The sequence below is a fragment of the Amaranthus tricolor genome, chromosome 4, assembly GCF_026212465.1.
Source record: "Amaranthus tricolor cultivar Red isolate AtriRed21 chromosome 4, ASM2621246v1, whole genome shotgun sequence".
NCBI lineage: Eukaryota > Viridiplantae > Streptophyta > Magnoliopsida > Caryophyllales > Amaranthaceae > Amaranthus > Amaranthus tricolor.
The window spans coordinates 10,349,197-10,374,085 of NC_080050.1; the positions used below are offsets into that span (position 1 = coordinate 10,349,197).

A 24,889-nucleotide genomic window follows, 5' to 3' on the forward strand; every position below is an offset into this window, starting at 1 on the left:
AGACCTCGCCCGTGAAGTAAATCATCGCACCTACGGTCATAAAATGTTTGGTGATTTTTTTTATTTCACTACAATAAATCATTACTTGTGCTACAGTTGCAATCGTAGCACTTGTAAGAATTTTCCGTGGCTATAATGTCCAGCTACGAGAATTCAACCTACAGATTATCGTGGCACAAGTATGAATTAATCGTAACAAAATTAATATGTCCATTGTAAATACTAATCCTGTTGTTAATGATGATATAAGATCTAAGCTAAACTTACAGTTTAGCAAATATGGAATCAAGGAGGCTATGTGGAGTATTTCAGATAGGAAAGCCCTAGAGTTGAATGGTTACACTAACAAGTTTAATAAAAAGGTTTGGTCTATTGTTGGAGAGGATATTGTTGCTGCTATCCAAAAGTTCTTTAAAAATGATAAACATCTTCAAGCTTGGAATAACGCAGCCATATCTCTTGTCCTAAATCTTCCTACTAATTCAAGAGATTCTAGGCTTATAGCTTGTTTTCATACTATTTATAAATATATATCCAAGCTCATCTATTCTAGGCTCTCTAAATTCCTACATCTGATTAGCCAAAATCAAAGGGGCTTTTGTCTCTAGAAGAAGCATTATTCATAATATATTCTTGTGTCAAGCCGGCACTATTCCAAGAGAAATTGTTCCCCTAGTTGATTAAGGATTGGGACTTCATACAAGACATGTTGATTGCTTTGGGTTTCCCTTACTATTTTGTGAAAATCATAGCTGCTTGTTATACTTCTACCTACCACTTTTGCTCTAATTGTGAATGGAAAAGCCTTCGAAACTTTTGAAGGCTAAAAGGAGTTTAAGGCAAGGTGATCCAATGTAACCTCTTTTGTTTTGTTAAGGTTTCGAACTCTTGCTCAATCAAAAGAAGAAAAAAGGGTGCAATTTGTAATCTTAAAATGGAAGGCAACAACATCAAGAAAAATAAACCTGAAGCTAAACATTGTTCCTATATTGGATGTCCACTATCCAATCAAGAACATAAACCAATATTTCCATATTTATCTTTGATTAAAAATTGGCTATCCTCAGTCCTTGGACAAGTACAAGTTAGTGTCATATACTAAATTGTTTCTTCTCATTTCCATGAATATGATCCACAGCTTAACATAATCCGACCCTAACTCAACAAACCAAGGAACAAGACATCAGGTTCAGATGAATACTTCAACCTGCAAACGGAAGTGCATTAACAAAAGCCATACAAAGCAGCTCCTTGAAGTTTTCGCAAGTGCAATAAAACACTCTAAAGTAGTACTAATAAAGAAAATGGGTAAGATCAGTAACATTACAGGGAAACTGTTAATTTTCATAGATGTTGTGCTCTCCAATCAACTGCAAAGCTCTCATAATCTTCATCTTCACTAGACATGTTATCCTGCTCGGTCTTTGATCCTGAAACTTCAAAATTTTTCTTTTCTTTCGAAGATGCAACAAGTTCCATTTTTTTTCTCTTTAGTTCCTCCACTCTATTTCTGTACGTCCTATAGAAAGAAGGGAGAGGGGAAAAGGGAACAAGGGATCGAAGAAATGTATTCAAACTGACCGAAATGTGAATTAGATAAGTCATATAATACGTCCAGCATTCCAGCTTACCTCTGCTCTATAATTTCTTCCTCCTCTATCTGCTCAGCTGCATCAACCTAATAATTGCCACAGCACAAAGGGTCAAACCACAGATCATCAGAGATTGTAAAATATTATGGTTGTGAGTAGTGACTACAGAGTTATATCTAAAAAAGCTTCTCATTGACATCTCAAGACAAGCAATAAGTATCCAACTTAAAACAACACTGAAGACTGTAATTCTGTTTTAGTCCTTAAAGGAATAATAACATTTTGGTCAAAATTAACCGAGTGTTCCATCAATCATGAGAAAGGGAAGGTCTGACCTCTTCTTCTTCAAGGCGATTATCCACCTCGGCCAAGTCCTCTTGGATTAATTTTTCAAATTCCTTATACTCATCCCTGATAAAGATTATAGATTAATCAACAACTAACATCAAGTTAAGAAAGTAAATCGGTAAATGTAAACATAGTGAAGTTAATTATGCAGCTGAACCAAAAAGAATAAATTTGAATTGAGTTATGCATCGGCCATCTGAGGTTCGCAATTGTCAATTAATTTATGATGAGTGAATGTCTTTCGCATCCAGCATCAGAATCAACAGTTATAGTCCCTCGATTCCCCAACAGTAAGAGACAATATTGGACAAAAGTGAAGGGCAAAGAAACAGGTAAAATAGAAGAAAGAAGGGTATGTTTTATATAGCTTAATGCGAGAAAAATATTTTCTAGATAAGTTTCCCGATAAAGGCTTGTAAGTGTTATTGAGGGCTAGTCGGATAGCTAAGCGGCAATACAAGCCAAAGAGTGAATCTCTCACACGTCACTTTTTTCAGGATTTTAAGTTAACATACACGGTAGATAAATTCAAACTAGTTTTGGCAAGTCTAAATAATTTGTGTACAAAAGAGCTTTAAGTTCTATTTTTGGAACCTTTTAGCCATGACTTATTGGCCCATAAGCTTCTTATGGACCGATAAGTATCGTAATGGATAATAAGTTCAAATAGGCCCAGTTGAGATAATCTCTGTAGAATAGAGCCTAAGGCTCTTTTGTACACAAACTATTGGGACAAACTAGAACTTATTTGAACTTTTATTGGCCCTTAAGTGAGATTATAAATCGTGGAAAAAGTGACATGTGAACGAATCATCTCATTGGCTCTTATTTGAGATTATCTCAATCTCAGTTTATTGTCCCTTGTCTTATTTTTATTAATTTTTTTTAAAAAGGCATACATCGTCTCTATAGCCCCACAAAAAACAAAGGCTAGCAGCATAACCCGATTTTAGAGTATAAATTCAAAAATTCCCCAAGCAAAATCTCAAAACACCAAGTTCCTTCCTACTACATTGACGGCCCGTTTGGTTAGCGGTACTAAATGATGGTAATGGGAATGATTTATAGTGTAAAAATTCATCAAAAGTTCCATATCATTCCCATGGTAAGGAAGCTTTGATCAAAAAAAGTTTTTTTGTTTACAAATTTCCATTACCACCTAATACCACTTCTCCCAATGGTAATCTGGTAATACATTGAAATGAATTTTATGAAGAAAATGATATGATTGAAGTTGGATAGGCATGGCCTTCAAGGTAGCCAATAGATTTTTCAACCAAAATTACACAAGTTTTTCATTCCCATTACCACCGTTTATTACCATCTACCAAACGAGCCGTTATGGTTTAATGACCACTTATCATCACCATTGGAAGCACGGTCCCCTTTCTCTTTTAAGACGAAGTTGCAAAGAACATGAAGTATCAAAACAAGTAATCAAATAAAAATAAGGTGTCAAGAAACTCAACCAAAGGCGTTAAGAAATTTCTTCCTCTCATGTTGTGGGTGTTTGTAATCCATCTTAGTTGCATCGTATGTTTTCTAGTCCTCGACTCGTTTCACATATAAGCGTAGATTAAGATATTTCTGTTTCAGGCTCAACATGACATTTGATGTGGATTTCAACCATTAAAACACAACACCCTGATTTATTTAACATCACTTTATCCATTAAATTTAAAGGATGCCAACATTTTAAAAGTGTTCACTTGAAATGGTCTTGAGAATGAGTAAATGGATATTTAAATAGGTAACAGGAAAGAAGTAACACGACAAGTATGATGACAGGGGAAGTCAGATTCAGATCTTCAAGGGCATAAACATGATTGAAAACTATGTCAACTCACAACCAGTTTGTTGACAAACAGGCCACTTACAAAGCTCAGATTGGTTAGATTTTAAGCATCATCCATCCTACCAATAATGAGTCCATTGTTTCTTGTGTGCATTTTCACTGCATATGCCTACATTGAAGCGTTCTTTTCATTTTAATCAGCTACTACAGATTTAATTCCCCTACCTTCCACCTACTGCTTACAGTTAGCATCATAAGAAATTGTTATGACTACTACTTGTCTTTTGAAGTTGGATCCGTCTTTTTTCTACAGTTTAATTACTGGTATCTGCATATTGTCATGGATCCGGATCATGCTAGGCCCAACATCACTCAAGTATACTCTAGAAGAAATAAGAAGCTGGCAAAACAGAATTGAGAAGAATAGTAGCAGTTTGTTATTAAAGAATCTTTCTGTTATTACACTTTGATGAGTTGTACTATGGGGTATTCTAGAACAAGTAGAAGACTATATAATGTAAGAGGGTGGGTGGGTAGTGTTTTAGATTTCCTTCATGCTTGTAATACAATTTGGAGTGTATTGACACTAGAGGAGTCACTGAGTCACTCTAAGTCAGGGGAGTACACTGCTCTCTAATTACATAATACAAGCATTCTACCTCTCTACATCTTCTTCTCTTCTCTTCTCTTCTCTCTTCTTCTTATTCTATCTGTACTTGTGTTCATAAATCATACCACAGCACAACACATATCTACTAGAAACACCCTATTTACTACTTTCTACTGAAAAAGAGTAAGGGTTAACAATCCACAAATTTTTGAAATGATTAGCCAATTGTGGCCTTCGTGAATCTAAAAAAATGGAACTGAATTAAGCAGTAGAAATCTGAGGTGAGCATTTAACTTGACCAGAAGTTATTTTTGCATCTATAAATCATCAATTTCTTCAGCAAGCTAAAGGGCATGATGCCAAGTTAATAATTTCATTAAAGATGCCACCACTAGAATCTGAGGTATAGAGCATGGATGCATTTTGGGCGAATTTAAAACTCACTTGACATCTGGCTTCACAGGTTCTATACCACGTGCACGTTGATCAGCCTCTTTGTTATCGAAGAAACCTTCAGGCAATTCTCCCTTGCTCTGTTTATTTTCTGATGCAGCACTAAAATCCTCAGCAACTCTAGCTGGCCGTATTTCATGTTGACTAGATCTCACAGAATTAGGTGGGATTGCAGACACGCTGGTATCTTCTTGCTGTAATTCGGGAGATACTGCAGATACAATTTGCAGGATGTTAATTTTTCTTTCAAATTTGGGCATCTATATAGTAAACAATATTTTATGCCACATCAAATGGTCCAATAAGTTTCACTGTCCAAAAAGAAAAAATAAAAACCAGGGGGGGAGTCCTTGTTCATTTCATGTCACACAGAGATCCCTTGATGCTCTGAGCCCAAACAGAGGACAGTGGGGAGGGTAGGGAGTAGAAGTGTTCAATGGCCTGAACCTCAATAAAAGGACATGACCTAGCCTGTTAACAGGCTTGAGCCTTGATTTTTCAAATTGGCCAAAGCAGTCTCATAAAGGGTACACAAAACTATTTTTAAAGCTCCCTTGTTGTATGTCCACCCCTTGCCTCTGCCCTCTACTACCACCTCCCACCTCCCTGCACTATTCAAACTATTTGATCCATTTGTAGTACATTAAGATCTTCACCTTACTTGGGTTCTTTTGATCCATTTGTTCTAAGCTAAAACTTGCCACCATTCTTGAAGTGCAATAACCAAAACATAAAAGAGAATAAAGAAATACTATTTGGAAAACAAAAGCATGAATAAGAAAATAACAAGTTTTATATTAGTAACTGGTACCTAGATCTAAAAGCAAAGATGGAGATACAACCGAAAATTGAGAAAATAAAAACAATAATATTATCATTGATTGAGTCGTTCACAGATGGAGGTGGAGAAAGGAAGGAGGGAGCAAAGGAAAAGTCAGGGAGGAGAACATTGCAATTCTTCCATCTAATAGTCAGACTCACATGCAGATCATGTGAGCAGGTATACCTGCAGCCAGGATGAATCTAGGACAAATATATTTTTCTATGTTTTTAGTTTGACTTCTCCTTTTTAAGTAAGACATTTTGAGAAAAGTGTAACAAGCCAAGAAGAAAGATAATATTCCAATAGGAATATCGATTGGACAATTCCACTATATTATTTTGCAATTTAAAATAACTGCATTAGATGTTCCAAAAAGCTATCTAATAATTTAAAAAAGCGTGTATCAAAAACAAAATAATCAAACAACTACAAAATCTTTGATTTATTTGACCACTATTACAAGACTTCAGTGAACCAAAAAAAACTTATTCAATTACATTTCAGATAAATGTGATAATTGCAAAAATGAAAGTAAATATTTGATATTAAATCAATCGTAACAAATAAATATAAACTTTGTGCAATTGTCAATAACTTCAATAAAAAAACAATTAATAAATGAACATCAACTATAATAAAATGAAAGCACATGTGGCTGATACAATTTTGATGACTTTAGTTTTTGCAATTATGATTGATGTTGATCAATTACGATGTTAAATGTTTATCAACACTAACCAGCTGACATTTCACAGTAGAAGAAACTTGGGGCATTATACCTACAAAAAGAGGCAAATGCTCAAACCTATTAATATGCTAGTTGAGGGCTACAAACCTATGTAGTCTAAACTGTAGACCATTTGAGAGTACTAAACAGTTGATACAAAGTATATATAATAAATTAAGATTGTAGTCTGTAGACCTATTGAGTATTGAGAGTACTACTCTCCAATTGATGATTGCGTGCTTTTATAATAAGCTACAAATGAAAGAAGGCCTGTTAAATTGTTGATGATTAAATACAATAAAAAATAAACGTGGCGGATCAAACGAGCAGTTGACCTGCCACGCGGTTAAGATTTTTGTCTAACCCCACCCCACTGATAACCTCTAACTGAGAGAATAGACGAGAAAAAAGCAACAAATACAACATTCAATTAGTTCTCATACAGATCCTAAGAGAAAAACACTAGCTAGTGAACTCCAACGTTATAATGTTTTCTATCATTAAGATGAGAACATGTTATGCTAAGAATCAATTTCCTAAACTATTCTAACATAAACTAGCAAGATATTAGTTTCTCCATTAAATCAATGAAATTTTATTTAAGGCTTTGGCATTCTTGGTATTTTATTTAGTAAAAAGACATGATGTTTAAAAAAATGAAAAGTGATGTTTATAGATAAACAATATACATGACATGCCAGTTGCCACTAAGAGCAACTTAAGCAATACGGAAAACACAAAAATAACAACCAAGTAAAAGCACACAATTCAACTCGGGCAGCACATATGACATAACCACCAGTACCACACTGCTTAAAACACTTGACAACTAAAACAAAAACTTATGGGGCATATTTTCTCCGCTAAAGTAATCCAGAGATAAGGTTACTCATCCAAAAGGCTTACACTAAAACAATTATAGCTAGCTCATAGCTGCAAAATTCTTAACACAAGTTTTCTATGAAGGAAGGCTACGTTGTTGGTACAGGTGTATAGGTTAAGCTATTCTTTCATTTAAGCAAAAAATTTTAATCATTACTCGGATGTTAAAATTCATTCAATGAGTATTCTTACACATATTTAACAAAACAACAATGTCAAAGCCTTAATCCCAAAAGATAGGGGTCGGCTATGTAATTCAATATATCAATTCCGATGGTCGTCCACATTAATTCTTCTTCTCCATTCATTACGATTTTCTACAATCTAATATGTAAGTCTAGATCCTTCATATCGTTTTCCACTCCTGACTTTCAAGTCATCTTCGGTTATCCTCGCCCTTTTTTAAATCTTCGAGCTCCAACTTTTTATCTTCCTTACCAGTTCTCTAATAACTTGACTTAGCATATGCACAAACCAACTCAAATGATTTTTTTTCATCTTTCCTCAATATTTGCAACTTCTAAACCCTTTCTTATATCTTTATTTCAAATTCTATTCATCAATGTATGTCCGTCCACTCATCCATCGAAGCTTTACATTTTTGCTACTCCCATTTTTTGCTATGATCCTTATAAGCAATATTTTAATCCATAAAGTAGAGTTGATCTAATGGTCATTCAATAGATCTCACCCTTTAATTTAAGGGGCACACTTGAATCACATAATATCCTGATAGTCGCTCTCCATTTTTCGTCTCCCACACATAATTCTAAGGGTCACATCTTGTTAGACGCACCCAAGATATTTGAAGCATCCATTTGGAGAGATTTCTTTATCTTCTAGCATTATAGCATAGAAAAAATCGCTAATATCATCGCGATTTTACAATTTCTGCACTTTTCGACACTTTGCGGTGTTACGACTTGTTTTGTAGACATTGCTATGTGAATTGTTCACTTGGAAAAGTATTTTATCATAGTAATCCAAGTGTTCTATAACATACATTTCAATTAAAGCTTATAATAGACCTTTTAAAACCTTATACAGTTCAATAAAAGAAAATAATGAATAATATGTTAGAATAATAATTTGTAATGGTTGTTACTGCATGATTTCAAATCAAAGCTTGCGTAAGGGTTTGCGGTTCGATAAGCTCAAAATCCGTTAATAAAGGGGACGTTATGTAACATAATCACCTCATTTTTATTCCTTGCATAGTTACACATCATGTACTTTGTCTTACTCCGACTTAATTTGAACCCTCGTGACTATACTTATTTTATTCATAGTTCTACTTCTAACTTAGCATTAACCCCCTCCATGGTATCATCCATCAAAGCAATGCTATCAACAAACAACATGCACCAAGGCACGTCTTGTATTGATCGAGAGATCTTATCTAGAAAAGTTGTAAAAGAAAGGGCTTAGGGTTGAGCCTTGATAAAGATCGTTCGTGATGCGTAAGGACGAGTTTCATTTAAGGGAGTGAATATTGTGTCCCCTACAACATTATTTATTCTCTATTAAATAGCTCATATCAATCCCTGATGTTCTTGTCCTGAACCATAATATTCTTATTTTTATCCTATACTTTTCTACACCTATGTGATTAATTTTTGTTTGCCTCCTTTTTGCCATCTTATAAATATCTAACAAAAGCTCAGGCAAATTTTTTTAACGTACAAACATAACTTGAAAGGGCAATTTTGCGATAATCTTCTTCTCTTTGTGATATGACTAAACGCTAACCTAGTCTACTACAATATCCCACATTTAAAATGAAACCCAAATCCACATTTACCAAAGAGGTACATTTTCTCCAAGCATAATTTATTATGACAACAATTTAAGCTAGCCAACATCAAGCTTTAAAATGAATTTTACAAATAAAAAAATATATAGTCAACCCGCTTCCCATGGATTCTTGAATGATACTCCAAACTAAGAAACATAAGGAAAGTGCTACCTCAATAACCGTAAAAGGGCTCTAAGATGTCAATAATGCCTTTGGACCCTTTGACCCAATTCATCACATTATCGACCGCCTGAAGTTCCACCTTGCCCTCAAGGTGGATAACAATTTGCTTGGCCTTCCACTGTTAGCAACGAGAATGAGGTTAAATGGTTGAGAAAAAAATTCCCCGAAATTAGCTGACTTGGGTTTATTATATGAAAATTCAGTCAAAAAATAATTCACAAAACTTAGTTTGTGAATTTGAGAAATAAAGGAATTAAAACTAAAAAATATACTGGAATAATGTGGATAGTCACGTGAATTGTTGTGCATAGAATGACTATTCTCCATGACACATCAAAATCCAGCGGGACAGTATAGATGAAAATTCTCAAGAAGATGCAGACCCTACAGCCAAAAGAAGTTGATCCTAAGATTATTTTCAAGGATTTACTGAAAAATTACCTTTCTTATGTAAAGTTGAATTCCCCGATTTTCAATTCCCATTCTCTCTGCTTTATCCCCCAAAGCAAAAAACACTAAAGAAAAACACGCCTCTTCCACAACGATTCACTAATTCAGTTTCACGCCGACAAACACAACTTACACTCTGTTTTTTTTAGTCGCCTGCATTTCCAGAATATTTTGGCGATCTCTTACACCGCCTAGCCACCAGAATTTTTCGGTGATATCTTCCTGTTCTACCCTCTTCACGTCGTCGGCGAGCAACCCATAATTTTCCTTCTCTTCACTCGAATCCCCTTTCCCTACAAACCCTAATTTGTTCTTACTCTTGTCCCCTGATTTGTCGCACCTTTCCTCCGCCTCAACTTATGCCACCGTCTTCCTTGACCTTCCGGTTTGTTCGGTCAACTCATCGACCGTCCTTTTTCTTGGTCCACCACCAAACCCGCTACCAACCTGTCCTAGTTCTCCCTATTCATGAACATGAAAGGTCTTCTTTCTCTTCTTTCGTTTCTTCATAGGTGCATATTCCACATCTTTCTACCCCGCTTTTCCACACTCTCCCCTGGCCTTCACACGCACCAAACCTCGTGCAGATTCTTTTTCTTTGCTTCTTCTTTCTTGAATCTTCTTTCTTTTTACCTTTCTTTCGTTGCAGCGATTCACCATGATTTTCGTTTTTTTCTTTATTTTACTTTTTCTTAAATACCTTTTCTGTCTTTCTTTCTGTTTCTGACATTTTCTTTATGTTGTAACAATTTCTTACCCATTTTACTAAAAGTAATCTTTTCCTTCTTCATCACGTTTGGGTATTCTTTTTTGTATTTCAAAACTAGGTTGTCTTCCATCTCTTTGTCTTCTTCGTTTTCTTGTACTTCTTTTGTTTTATGGTGGACAATTACCATTAAGGGCATGCTTGGATTGAGTGTAAATATTTAAGAGTGGAAATAAAGTCAAACTAATGAATTGAAAGCAAATAAAAATGCATTTGAAGTAGTTGATATAGTTGTGAAGAAGGTAAACTGAGCATGAAATAAATATAATGAAGAAAAGAGAAGATGATTTCCCCTATTATGGATGTAATACATTCCCCTACCCTCCTCTAGGATAAATATTTACCCCACAAAATTAAGAGCTCCCTTCATTTATCATTACTTTGCAACCATTCTTCCACCTCTACAATAATCAAATTTCACTAATTTCTCATTTATCAACTTCGTTTTCTACCTTTGACTTTTTGTTTACCCTCTTTAATATTTACACTCAATCCAATCATGCCTTAATTCATCCTTCATTTCTTGATGAAGGATGAAGAGTGAAAATCCTTTTTGACTACAATCCTTTTCTGAATCAACATGTTCATCACAGATTTCACAAATCCCTTTTTCCAACTACTCACAAATTTCATTGGTGGATGTGGATTTGATTGATTGGATGAAACCATTTTGGACAGCCCTTTGAAGCATGTCTAAGGGTGCAATTTCATTTTGGACTTTCGCCATTGCCGACGAGTTTCCGGTCACCGAAATCGTACCGTTCTAATACCATTGTAACAGACTAGCCAAGACCCGTAACCAAAATCCGATAGTTTGTGGAGCAATTCGAAATTGCCCAGACTCCTTTGTTATTTCTCTTATTCCAATATATCCCAAAAACTGACTAAACATTACAAGGCTGGCTCTATGTATAGCCTAAGCCCAACAAGCAAATACTAAAATACAATATTCTAACGAACAAAACACAAATACTAACTAACAGTAAAATGTCAATAATGGCTTTGGACCCTTTGACCCAATTCATCACAAAAGATCCCACATCGTTAAAATATTAGATTGTGGACTTACATATAATGCTTGATAAGTAATTCTCCTAATACCATATGGTTTGTTTGTAAATTAGAATATCATCAAAGAAAACCAAAAAAGAAAGGGGTGAAAAATAGTATTCATAAGTGCTTGAAACTTGAAAGGTAGCTAGGCATTAGTCAAGCCGAAAGGCATGACTAAAAATTCACAGTGGCCCTCGTGAGTGCGAAATACTGTTTTACACACATCCTCGGGTCGCATACAAATTTGATGGTTGCCAGACTTTAAGTCCAGCTTAGTGAATATAGTGCCCCATGTAACTCATCCAATAATTCATCGATGATAGGAATAGGATATTTGTCTGGAAAAATGGCTTTATTGAGAGCTCGGTAATCTACGCAAAACCTCCAGGATCCGTCTTTTTTCTTTACCAAAAGGATAACGCTAGAAAATGGGCTAATGGAAGGTTGAATAATGCCGGCCTTCAGCATATCAGTAACTAAGTTTCAATTTTTGTTTTTTGTATGTGGGGGTAGCGATAGGGTCGAACATTGATGGGGTTAGTGCCTTCTTCGAGGGTGATTGTGAGATCATGGGTTTTCTGTGGGGGTAGTTGGTAACGGGATGGAAGGCTAGTTGATAGGTTAGCAATATATCTTGTAGAAAAGGAGGGACTGTGGTTTCATGGCTCTCCTGCACCAAGCCATTGAATTCAATCAAGACTTCAAACCCCTCGTGGTTAACTGATTTCAGCATGGATTAAAGTGTGGTCTGAGATCGTTTCAGGCTAGTGTCTCCAGAGATGATTGTGTCTACCCCTTGATAAGAGAAGCACATAGTTCGTTTCCTCCAATAAAACGTTACGGGCCCTAGTGTTTCCAACCATTCAACACCCAAAATTACGTCGGAATGTCCTAATTCTATCACCAAAAGATCTATGGTGATAGTAACACCCTGAAACTACAATGCCAACCCGTGACTGGTGGATCCATTTGTGTGGCTTGTGGATAGGTTGTTAAAGAGACACGTGTAGTCCAGGCATCGGGCATACTCCATGGCCTTTTTAAAGATGTGGGTTCAAAGATTCTCAGCTGTTTTTTTATTTGGTCATTTAAACCATTAACAAAAGCACCTAGCATTATTTCCTCTGGTACTCCTCCCATGGCAGTCACCTTCTCCACAAACTCCTTGCGATACGCCGCCACCGAACCAACTTGCCGAATGACCAGCCACTGTTCGCACAACGACCCTTGGTTAATGGTCGAAAATATCTTAAAATCAAACCCTTCAATTCCTGCCATGTTCTGATTTTGTTGAGCTGATTCTCCCAATATACCAAAGAAACTCATCATATGTTGTATGCAAGTCAATGCTCATTACTCGTGGGTTTGTGGGCACGAGCCCACAGTTGCCCTATTGGTGCGTCCACACAAGTGGGCCCATGGGTGATCATGCGACAAATTTTCACAACCTAACGTGGTTTCAGAGCCGACAGTCTCCAATCAACAGGAAACAAAAAAAAATTTGATCTTCCATTAAAAACAAAGTGCAGATTTGAAAAAAATGACGTTCCCGCCCAATCAAATAATAGACTCATATGTGAGGGGAGGGTTGGAAAAATAACCCACATGTGATTCCACATCGAAGAATTAGAAAAAGGTTGACTAACATATAAGCTTCATCGGCTACTTCTCTTATTACCAATTGGTTTTAGGATGGAACCTAATCTGCTTTTTGTGTAGTCAACTCTCTTCTTGTATGGGTTTTGTAGTGTTCACATGTCGAAACCATCTTAATCTACTTTAAAGCATAAGATGGGTACAACTCCTAACCTCTCTCAAGATAAATGTTAAATGAGTAAAAGGGAGAAAGAGAGAGAGAGAGGGGGGAGGGAAGATGTGTATAGGAAAGATAAAAATTAGGTAAGTTATTTGCCCACCTAAAGAAATTTGAGGCCTATTTATCTTAGAATTGTTCATGGGAGGACAACAATTTAAAAAAAATTTATTACTTGGACGGGTAATACCTGCTCGCTAAGGTAAACAGGCGGGTAGCGGCACAAAAATTATACCCACGAATAAACTCGCATGCCCACTTATTTTATAAATATACAATTTTTCTAATTTTTTATTATAAAATTATATGAGAAGATATAATACCCTCAGTGCCCAAACTCTAAGTCCATAGTTTATTTACTTTAATAGTCCAACAACGTGGACATTTAGAGTTGTAACTGCATAGATCGCCAAATATCTCGTCTTTTGAGAATATATCTATATTTAGAGTATTTTGGACCATGCATTGTATTATTTTTAAAATTATATTTTAAAATGTTGATCGTGCTTATTTAACCGTGGATCCCGCCCGCTAAGAAAAAGGGCGGGTAGTGGCAAAAAAATAAGGTCTGCAATGATGGCAGGCTTTTGAAAAATTGAGCCTGCGGGGAAATTTTTATAAGCAAGCCCGGTCCGCTACTCGCCCATAAACACCTCTAATTTATCTAGGTAAGATGCACTTTCAAAAACAATCTTAACATGTCACTGCACCATACCAAAGGTTCGACCTCTAATACTGAAACTTTGGAAGTTTCGGTCTTCCATCCATACTAGACGTTTTTTCTATCTAAAAAAGAGGCAAAATAAAAACTAGGCAAACACGTTATTTGCATTTAGGGAGAGGTCAATATCATTTTAAAAGATAGAGAAGTACCAACTTTCTGTTTCTTACAGTCCCCATGGTCAAAGAAATTTGTTGGCAACACAGATGTTTGTCTAGAATTCTGTACATTTGGCAACATTCTTGGCTTATCATCCTTGGACTTTGAATTTTCATCCTTTTGTAGCTTAGAAATCTCTTTATCAGTCTCATTCACTGTGATTTTCCTAGAAGCACTTGCTTTGAGATTGTTAATTGCCTAAAAAATGTCACTCATTCACATCAGTTATTGACACAAGGAATAAAATAAACTATTAGGTACAATCACACCATCATAAATAATTATAAAAATATTACATCCACAAAATAATATTACAACAGCCAACTTGCACATACAATGAGGTTATCAGATGATGACAAAAGTACAAGGTAAGACATGTACAGCACAAAAAACACAAAAGGTAAAGAAGAAAGTCATATACCATTTCCACTAAAATACGTGTGGAAGGTATAAACCCATATGTATTTACCTAACTATGATGCCTCTCAGTGAAGCAGACACAGAATGGTGATTGAGTAAGCAATAACAAAACTTTTTGATTATGAATTTCTCTGGGAGTTACAAAGAAAAAATTCTAAAAAGCAACTAAGTTCTAATAGAATGAATATTGCTTGTATAGTAGTCTAAATGTGCTGGATAGTTGTAAGACGGGAATATGGATTATAAATAAATAAACAAAAAATAATATACTCTTTCGTCGCTCTTAATTTGTTCATGTTCTAATTTGGGATGTCCAATGATTTTGCTACTTTTCAAATTATGGAAACGTCTCCCAACACTTTCTTTGATTTTCTTCATCCACACATTTATTCTCTATTTTCATATCATCCATTTAATTAAATTTTTTTTCCCTTAATCTCCCAACTCAACCACCCAATTAAAAATCATATGCTACATTGAATTGTAGCAAATTCACATAGACAAAGGAGTACTATGTGAATAAAAAGAAAGGAGAACTTGAAATCTCAACGTCGATTAAGTGGCACAACCTTACAAAAATTAAACACGACTTAAGCTTCCAATGAATGAATGAGCATAATAAAGAATAGGAATACACCAAAAGAAAAAATGATCCATAGATAATCACAGTAGTAACAGTTAACATGGAGTCTTTAAGTAGAAATTTGCAAAACTAAAATAAATTTAAAGAATCTCTCAGTGGTTAGTAGCAGAACTATTACCTCATGATGCTTTCGAGACGCTTGGTGAGCAATCCAATCAGAATCAAATTTTAAGACAACATCACAAACTCGACAAATAGGCTTACCATTCTCATTATACCTATATAAGACAAAATAAATAGTAAAATAGGCAATACATATTCCAATACAAATAATATAATTCAATGGGTATAGAATCTACACAAATATAACAATAAGCACAAGACTTTAAACGGAATAAAAGGAAACACTAGTGGAAATAAGCCCACACCCCTCTGGGAAAAAGATTAACACAGCAAAAAAACAATTCGCCAACAAAACTTCTTATTATGTCGTCACTCATCAATATAAGTAAAAGTACAAAGATGAATTATTACACCTATACATAAAATTGAAGCTCAAACAACCACACAAAATTCTACATCAACGATTCCAAAAGGAACAATTTAGTCCTAATTCTTTTGAAATAAATGTTATTGTCCTGAAAAATATTCCACATGCATAGCATCCAAATATAACTCCAACGACACTGTAAATAACTATCAAGTTGCATGGTTTTAGGTTTAGTTAGCCCCATTTCAGAATTAAATGAAATGTTTATGGTTTCTTGATCCTCTTTTTCCTCGATCACCTCATCCACTAACTCCTCTTTGCCACCTCCTTACATGATTAGCGGACCACTTCCCATCACATTGGAGACATAGTCCTTTTCCACGCTTCACTCGGTCTTCTTTATCAGATAGCCTTCTCATTTTTTTTTGCCAAGCTGTATTTCATTGATGGTAGGTAAGGGTGGGTTATTAGAGTTTTTATAATAAGTGCTCTGGTTTGGGTTTGTAGAGTAAGAATTAGAATTCTGTCATTTTGTGGTAAATGTTTCACTAGTAGATCCACCTCCTTCGTATCCATGTATAGGCCCCTAGTTTTGAATCATTTTTTTCATCGCAATCCATTGTACGATCTAAGGTTGTTTTCCCTAGCACACTCAATTTTGTCTTCACTTTTTCCTTCAACCCACATAAGAATGTTTTGATCATCACTACTTCAGAAATATGCTCCAAATGGGTTACCCTTTCCACAAATGTCTTCCAATACTCGGCTAAAACCCCCTTTTGTCGAAGCTCATACAATCGCCTTCATCCTTTGGAAGAAAATACTTGAGAATCAAATCAGTCAATTCTTTCCATCTGACTATTGGAGTTTTATTCTCTTACTAATACCATAGCAAAGCTTCACCCTCTTTACTGACCACACCTACCTCCACTTTTTCCTCTTCATTGAAGTGATAGAAGCTCACATACTTCCCCGCCATCAAATTCCAGCCATCACTTCCCTATTAAAAGTGGGTAAATCCAACTTAAGATACTTTAAGTACGATTGTCTACCATAACAATTATCTTCTTAATGAGTAGTCTGAAAATCAAACCCATCTTTCTCTTAATCATTGTTTCTACCCAGATTGCCCACATTATTAGGAATATTTTGATGTGAGTGATTTACCCTAAATTCGACTCTGATTTAAATTCATTTTTTCCAAGAGCTTAACCTGCCCTTCCATTGAAATGGCTACAGCCTTATCGGCATCCTCATGCTTATTTGAGAGGCTCTCCTTGGACACTTAAAATTGAATATGACTAGTAAATGCCTCCCAGTATAGAAATTTTGAAGAAAAACTAGAATTTTGGGCAATGGACATAAAAGGAAAGGGAAAGAAAGTAAGAAAAAAAATAATAAAGATTGAGAGCAGGCTTCGAGCAATTGCTTTCTTCTAATGATTTCTCCGCTTAATTTAAATTTGATCATTCTCTTATTTACATATTGTAGTTATAGTATACAAAGCATAAGAATTGAATACGGACCTCATAACTAAATACTACTTCCATAACAGAATTACTTTTCCTTTAGGACATCTTGCATAACGACTTGGCCAGTTACCTTTGGCTTAATGATATTGCTACGCCTTTTGTAAGATGATAAATTCTTCTTTGCAGGTATGACATGTACATTTGAAATCCCCCATACCCTACTATATTAGAGAAAACATTGATGCAATAAAGTGTGGATTAAAATTTAAATATTGTCGACGACATATGAAAGGAAAACCTAAAATTTTGTTCATTAGAAAAATCCTCCAACCACAACCCTTCGACCAAGGGTCACTCAAAAACAACATTTTTGTTATCACTAAAAACAGCTTTTTCATTGCCTAAGCGGAAGCCACTCAATAGCAATGAGGTAATGAAATGTGTGGAGTTTTTATAGAATATAGACTAGCAAAACAAAATCACTTATCCACCTAAATTGCCTTTGCTTCCCAAAAAATATTCTCATCGTTGTACATTTATGCTTACAGGAACCGGTAAACACCGCATTCTTCCTCAAACACCTAGGCACTTCTTCCGTATTCCATCTGTGACTAAACTTAGATCATTATTCATTACAATAGCAAAAAAAAGCATATAATTAATCTTAAAACAATTACACATAAAATCTCCCAAACAGTTACAAAGAAAACGTAAATTCTAAAATCAACCCCTAATACGTCTTAGCAATTCAATACAAATTTATCATAAAGCATGCTATAATGGATTAAAAATGATAAGTGGAGACATGGAGCATGATCCAGCAATTCTCACTAGAAATAAGTGGATAAATCAATCCACAAAATCCATACTCCTGAAATGAAAAACCAGTCAACTCAGCCTTCATCGGCTTAGTCTTATTGCAACTAATAAAAAAAATTACCAAGTCAAATTCATACACAATAACAATGTCCAATCAAACCCTAATAATCCATTATACAATATCCCACACAAGAATGTCACAAACAACCATAGCTATGCAGCATATTATCCAAGCATCCATTGATAAGGTATTTCTAGTTCCGTAGTCTAATCATAGTTTCTTAACATTTACTTATCCAATTTAAATATGACATTAAGAACATACATGTAAATAAAATCCAATTGATTTTCAATAGAGGTCTTCATTCGGGTCATCGAGTTGGTTTAAATTCAAGTCTAGTGTAATAATTTATACTGCATGTTACAGAAGGTGAAAACCATCGAACATCAAATTCGTTATTTAATCTTGATTTTCAGGAGGTGAGCACGCTAACTCAAATCAATTACATACAGGCATAATAATTAGGGCTTATATAGAACAATTGAAAGAATATACCTTGGAAGAGAAATAAATGACAGTAAAAGGTGATATACCTGACAAGCGGAGAATCAATGCGGGTTTTTTGTAGTTTTTCGTTCAGTTTTGCACGAAATAAGGCCTTTTTCCTATCTCGATCAGCCATAGCTACGCTTCAATGAAAATTGGGGAATGTTACTAAATAATGATAACCTCAAAATTCAAAGTAGTACAATTGCAATTGATGTTCATACTTCACTTCAAAATGAGCTAACCAAGGAGGTTTTCTTATTCATTAATAGTAATATTAACATAAGGTAGGCCGAGAGGATGGAAGGATGAAAATGCAAAAAATCTTATGTTTGAAAGTAATATTTATGTCTTATTTAATTTACCTAATTTTCACTTAATCAATTGATTATTATTGATCGTAAGTGATTTTTATTTATTGTAAGTGATTTTTATAAACTGAAACTAATTTCTATTAATCATAATTATTCAACTTAAAATAGGCAATTTTTGTTCATCAATCGGCATGACCATTAACAAAGATATAAATCAATAAAACCCAAAAAAAACCTCGAAAGCAATTAGAATTAGAATTATTAATATAAGGAGAGATGAACACGAACAATCGTAAAATGGTTGGCAACTAAATTGAAATCGTTGAGCAATGAGAGAGAAGAAAGGAATGATTGAAATTTGAGGAGAATGTGAAGATTGGTACCAATTTGTCACCGACGAGAAAAAGGAGAAACCCTACGAGAGAGAAATTCGCAGAGGACTTGTTTGTCTTTCGATGATGATTGCCTCTCTTCTGCAACTGTAGATAAAATACAAAATTGTTTGACTTTGATTTTTGAAGGTACTTGATACTCATGCTTAATGTACTATTTATGCCCCGATCTTGACTTAATTTTAAGCCTTTCCTATGCATTTCTTACAATTTAGGTCTATTATATTCATATCCATGATTTACGCTTGTTGGCATAGTTTTTGAATGTTTTCAAGATTTTTTAACCATTTTGGAGCAAGAACTACAACTTCCGGGCATAAAGAAGACCACAGGAATCAAAACCCAAATCTCCGAAACAAAAATGTCAAGATTTATGCCAAAACATTGAAGGAGTTAAGCGTGGTCAATTAGGGTTCGACCGAATAGCATGGCAAAATTAAAGATGCAAAACACTTAGAATTTTTCAAGCCAAATAAATTTGCATGACTGAACCAGTCGACTGGTTTAGTGTTGCTCACTGTTCAGATGAACACGAACATGCAAATGAGGAACGTAAGTTTTGAAAATGTTTTGCATGTAGGATATAGCTCTTCATTTCCCTCTTCTACTAACCTATAAATCTTTTTAGCCTCTGTATTGGCCTTCTCTCCAACCCCTTCATGGTCACATGGAAACATGGTTGCCACATCTCTATGAGTATCATATATCAAACGTTCCATGTCATCTAGAAAATTGGGTGAATTGTCAACTTTAGTATTTTTTTGTTGAAGATGTGTCATTCTCATCACACTGCCATCCTTTGGTGCCTGGCATGATCCCATTTGCGATCAAATGATTGTACACTTTATCTCTACGATACCAAAAACGGCGGTAACACTCTTTACATGGACAAATTATTTGTCCCCAATGGCTTGCGTAGCAAATGCTCGGTCTAAATAATCTAGAACGCCTTTCTCATATTCATTACTAGACTATAAGAAGTTGGTCCAACTACTCATTTTGTATCCTTAGTTAACCCTTCAAAACAAATTAATAAGTTTAGAAAGTAATTCCTTACATCTAGCATGTCAAAAACATGGATCTCAAATATTTTGTCATCTTTTTTATTTCAATTAATTACTGTTGAGTGTAAAAGCATGAAATGTCTAACATTTCCAAGAAAAAGAAATGGGAACACAAATAGTTAGGCCTAACGCCACAATAACTTCTAACTATCCAAGTAATAAACAATTTCAGTTTCCTATAATCCTATCAGCACTTCCTCTTTCCAATACCTATTAGAAAGGTTATTCTTTTGTCTTCTTTTTATTTCAATTACTAGCCATTGTAGGCATTCAACCATCAAAGCTTATTTTTTGATAATTGTTTCTCTTTTTTCCTATGTTTTAATTTTTCATTCAATGCTAAGATTAAAATTGTCAGTTACATACTGTGGGCAAGTTTTCTTTTTGTTTTTCTATTTTTCCTAGATTTATTTTGTTCAGCTTTTAGTTCAAAATACAGATTCTTTTTTGAATTTTATTTTCATAGATATTTTGGTTCAATTTACATTATTTGTAAAGTGTCGGTCTTGTTTATGGGTTCAATTCATTTGGCTTTGTGTGCATCCTGCTCGATCATTATTGTTGCTTTTTCTAGCAGTATCAATTCGCAAGTCTTCTTTTCGGTTCAATTACTCAGTGTGAGCCAAGGAAGATAGAATATTACTCAAATTGGGCCTCTTGTTAGGTTACTACTAACCGGCTATGAAAAATTGACCAACACAAATTCTTGTATGAAACAGTCTAAAACATTTATTAAATAAATCGGAATAATCAACAACACGAAACAAATCGGCAGCAAGAAACTAAATCGACATCAAGAAATTAATTGGGAACAAACAAAAAGTGTGACTATACACCAAAATCAGGGTGATTTACTTACCACAGATTTAAACAAACAGATTTAAACTTGTTGAATCAAGAGCCAATTCCCACAATATTGATGACGACTTTGAGCACCTCATAGATCATGCCATGTCTTGCACACTTGAGAGTGGTGTGGGTGTGCCATGGGATATGGAGTGGTAAGGTTTGGTTCACTCGATGAAGTGATTGATGGTGATGATTTGGGGTGTCTTAGTGGAGACAAGGCACGAGGTTTGGGACCTCTAGAAGGCTGCTCGACCCATCAAGCATGAGTGGCTCGATCGAGCCAAGCAAGAAGAGACAGACAGCAGCTACTGGTCAGTGGCTCAACCAGGTGAGCGAGGAAGCTCGACCCAAGCGAACAGCAGGTCTCTTCGCGCATCAGTTTCTGTTTTGTTCCGGTTTTTTGTGGGCTTTAAGCCCTTTTGTCCTAGGTTATTCTAATTTGTTTTAGAGCTATATAAGGAGTCTTAGAACAGTCTTAGAACATCATTAGGGTATAAGGAGAGGCATATACAAGAGAGTAAAACTAGGGTTCACATCATAAGAGTTCTTCGTCTTTGTATTTGCATATTTGTGAGAGATTGAAGTAAAGGTTCAATCTTTGCTTTGGGAGATTGTTCTTAAAGCTTTGCAAGGTGAGTCATTAGTGTAAATGAGTTTATATTAATGATAAGATACTTATTTTGAGGGGGAGGTATTAGATACCTCATATATTCTTGTCTTTGCCATTGTTGTTGCTTGCTCTGTTTTTTGGTTTACTTTGCATAGTTTGTTTATTGTTCTTCATCAAATATCATAGCTAATCCTCAACAAAACTAAATCGAAATAAATATGAATTCGCAGCAAGAAATTAGTTGAAGCAGAATCCGAACCTTAATTACAGATTAAACAATATGAATTCGTATCTAGAGATTAAAGACGGAAATTACTTACCACGGATTTAATGGGGAATGACGAGGAAGAAGACAGTAGCGGGAGGATTACTAACTGCAGGCTGATGGAGAAGAAGCGCCGCCGTTGAGTGGGTTGATTACTGCTGGTGAATTGAAAGGGGAGAAGGAAGGAGACGGTGTCAGATCGGTTAATGAATGTTCCGATCGATCGATCAGTTTTCAATTATACTTGCTTGAATGAAGTTCGGCAGCGGTACGGTTAATGTTCAATCTGATCGATATAGCTTTTGAGTTGGGCGCTTGCTGCAGGTTTTATGTTTAACAATTCTTAAAGATAATTATCAAAAGTCCAGCCAATTATGTTAATTTTAAAAAAAAATTAATGCGCGTGTATAAATATAATGTAAAAAATCACATAATATACTTGGGGTATAATAATATTTATTTGGCGTTATAACATAATATATTTGGTGTTATACAAGCATACATTTGAGGTTTATAACATAATTTATTTTGGATTATAACATAATATATTTGAAGTTATAACAATATGTATATTTGAGGTTATAACATAATATATATATATATATATATATATATATATATATATATATATATATATATATATATGTGGTTATAAAAACATATATTTGTGGTTATAACATAATATATTTGGAGTTATAACATAATATATTTAGAGTTGTAACAATGTATATTTGAAGTAATAATATAATATATATGGAGTTATAACAATACACATTTTGGGTTATAACATAATATATTTGGTGTTATAAAAATACTATACCGTCAAACACAGACTATTATACACCGACTTATATATTATGTTATAACCTCAAATATAATATGTTATAACCACAAATATATGTTAGTTATAACCTCATATATATTATGTTATAACCTCAAATATAATATGTTATAACCACAAATATATGTTAGTTATAATCTCATATATATTATGTTATAACCTCAAATATATATATATATATATATATATATATATATATATATATATATATATATATATATATATATATATATATTGTTATAGCTTCAAATATATTATGTTATAACCCAAAATAAATTATCTTATAATCCTCAAATATATGCTGGTATAACACCAAATATATTATGTTATAACCCAAAATAAATGTTGTTATAACTCCAAATATATTATATGACTTTTCACGTTACACTTACATGCACGCGTCAGTTTTTTTTAAATTATAATAGGCTGGGCTTTTGAGAACCGTCTTTAGAAAAGACGATCTCTCAAGAGAGAGGCAGTTTATGTTTTAGTAAGTTTTTTTTCCCTCTTCTTTAAAATCATTAGGTTTAATTATTTTTTTAAAATTATATTTTTTTTCCCTCTTTATTAAGATTGTTAGAATTATTTTTTAAAATTTTAATTTTTTTTTCTTTTCTTTAAAATTTTTAGGATGAATTAAATTCTTTAAATTTATTTTCCCTCTTCTTTGATTAGTAGTGGTAAATTTTGAAAAATTAATTAACCTGCTAGGATATAAAATATTAAAACATAGTTTATTAGATTATTAATATTGAAAAATAGGATTAAATAAAGGAACTAAAAATTCAATATTAATAAATTTTCAATTTTAATTTTTAAAATTAAAAAAATAAAAATAATAATTAAGTAAGTAAAAAAAATGTTACAAATGGGCTACTAATATAAAAAGTGTTATTAGTAATGTAAAATATATATGTTACATTTAGTGTTACCAATTTTTAAAGTGCATGTGTTACCTATTAGTTTTACTAATTTATAAAGTATTACGTATCAGTGTTACCAATTCTTAAAGTGTTACATATTAGTGTTATTAATTATTAAAGTATTACATACTAGTGTTACCAATTTTAAAGTGTTACATATTAGTGCTACTAAATTTGAAAGAGCTACATATAAGTGATATCAATTTTAAAAGTGTTACATCATTATATTACTTAAAGATAAAGTGTTACATAATATCTTCAAAAAGTTGAATATCAAAATGCGCTACCAATATGTGTTACCTAAAGTCATTTTTGTACTAGTGCAACCTTCATCTCTTTAAGAATTTATGTTTTAAAATAAAACATTGTCAATACGTATCACTCCATAACTTGTTTTTACTCATATGATCACTCTATGTTGCAAGAATTTGTCCCAAGCAAGGTTATTAGGATTGGGATTCTACCTAAGATCGTTGAGTGGGTAGAATCAAAATCATTAGAATCGGATCGTAAGATCGTACGATCCTACAAATATGCATTAATGTGCTTTCAATTGATGATTATCAATTATTTTTGTTCTTTTTTAAGTTTTAAGGTGTAAGTACAAACTTATTTTCTTCATCTATTAAGTTTTGAAAACAAATACTTTAAATAATTATTTTTAACTGCAATCAGAAAAAACTTGAATTTCACAGTAGTATTAATATAATTATTTCATATATATATATATATATATATATATATATATATATATATATATATATATATATATATATATATATATATATATATATATATATATATATATATATATATGGATTATATGAAAATTTTTTACGACTGAAACTACCCTTGTAGGATCGGATCGTTGGATCGTAAAATTGTAGAATTTTGTTATGATCCTACCACATAAATTCTTAAGCTAAGTAGGATCACACGATTCTACCACATTAAGAACTTACCTACGATCCCGATCAATTGCCTATTTTTGAATCATAAGATCGTAGAATCGTGGATCGGAATTTGGTTCCCAGTTAACTCCTTAATGTGTTAAATCACAGGTGAAAAGCATAATTATTACCAAAACATGTACTTTTTAAAGCAAAAGTTAATCAATTGTGCCAAAGTGT

General features: G+C 33.8%; 1 protein-coding gene across 6 annotated transcripts; it reads right to left on the minus strand.

Moving 5' to 3' along the window:
- Positions 1-966: 966 nt before the first annotated feature.
- LOC130809805 (protein ABA AND ROS SENSITIVE 1) lies at positions 967-22,307 on the minus strand. 6 transcript variants are annotated; one of them, XM_057675612.1, is made up of 9 exons: positions 22,051-22,307; positions 18,549-18,639; positions 15,352-15,451; positions 14,164-14,368; positions 4,790-5,009; positions 1,928-2,003; positions 1,632-1,678; positions 1,328-1,519; positions 967-1,207 (listed from the first exon to the last, which is right to left on the minus strand). In XM_057675612.1, exons 2-8 carry the CDS (start codon positions 18,635-18,637, stop codon positions 1,345-1,347), a joined length of 912 nt encoding a protein of 303 aa, XP_057531595.1. In that variant the 5' UTR covers positions 18,638-18,639; positions 22,051-22,307; the 3' UTR covers positions 967-1,207; positions 1,328-1,344. The 6 variants fall into 6 exon arrangements, with proteins under 6 accessions (XP_057531595.1, XP_057531596.1, XP_057531597.1 ...); XM_057675613.1 differs by adding an exon at positions 19,199-19,294 and having other exon boundaries at positions 967-1,519; XM_057675614.1 differs by adding an exon at positions 19,199-19,294 and having other exon boundaries at positions 967-1,519; positions 18,549-18,644.
- Between the last annotated feature and the right edge of the window lie 2,582 nt (positions 22,308-24,889).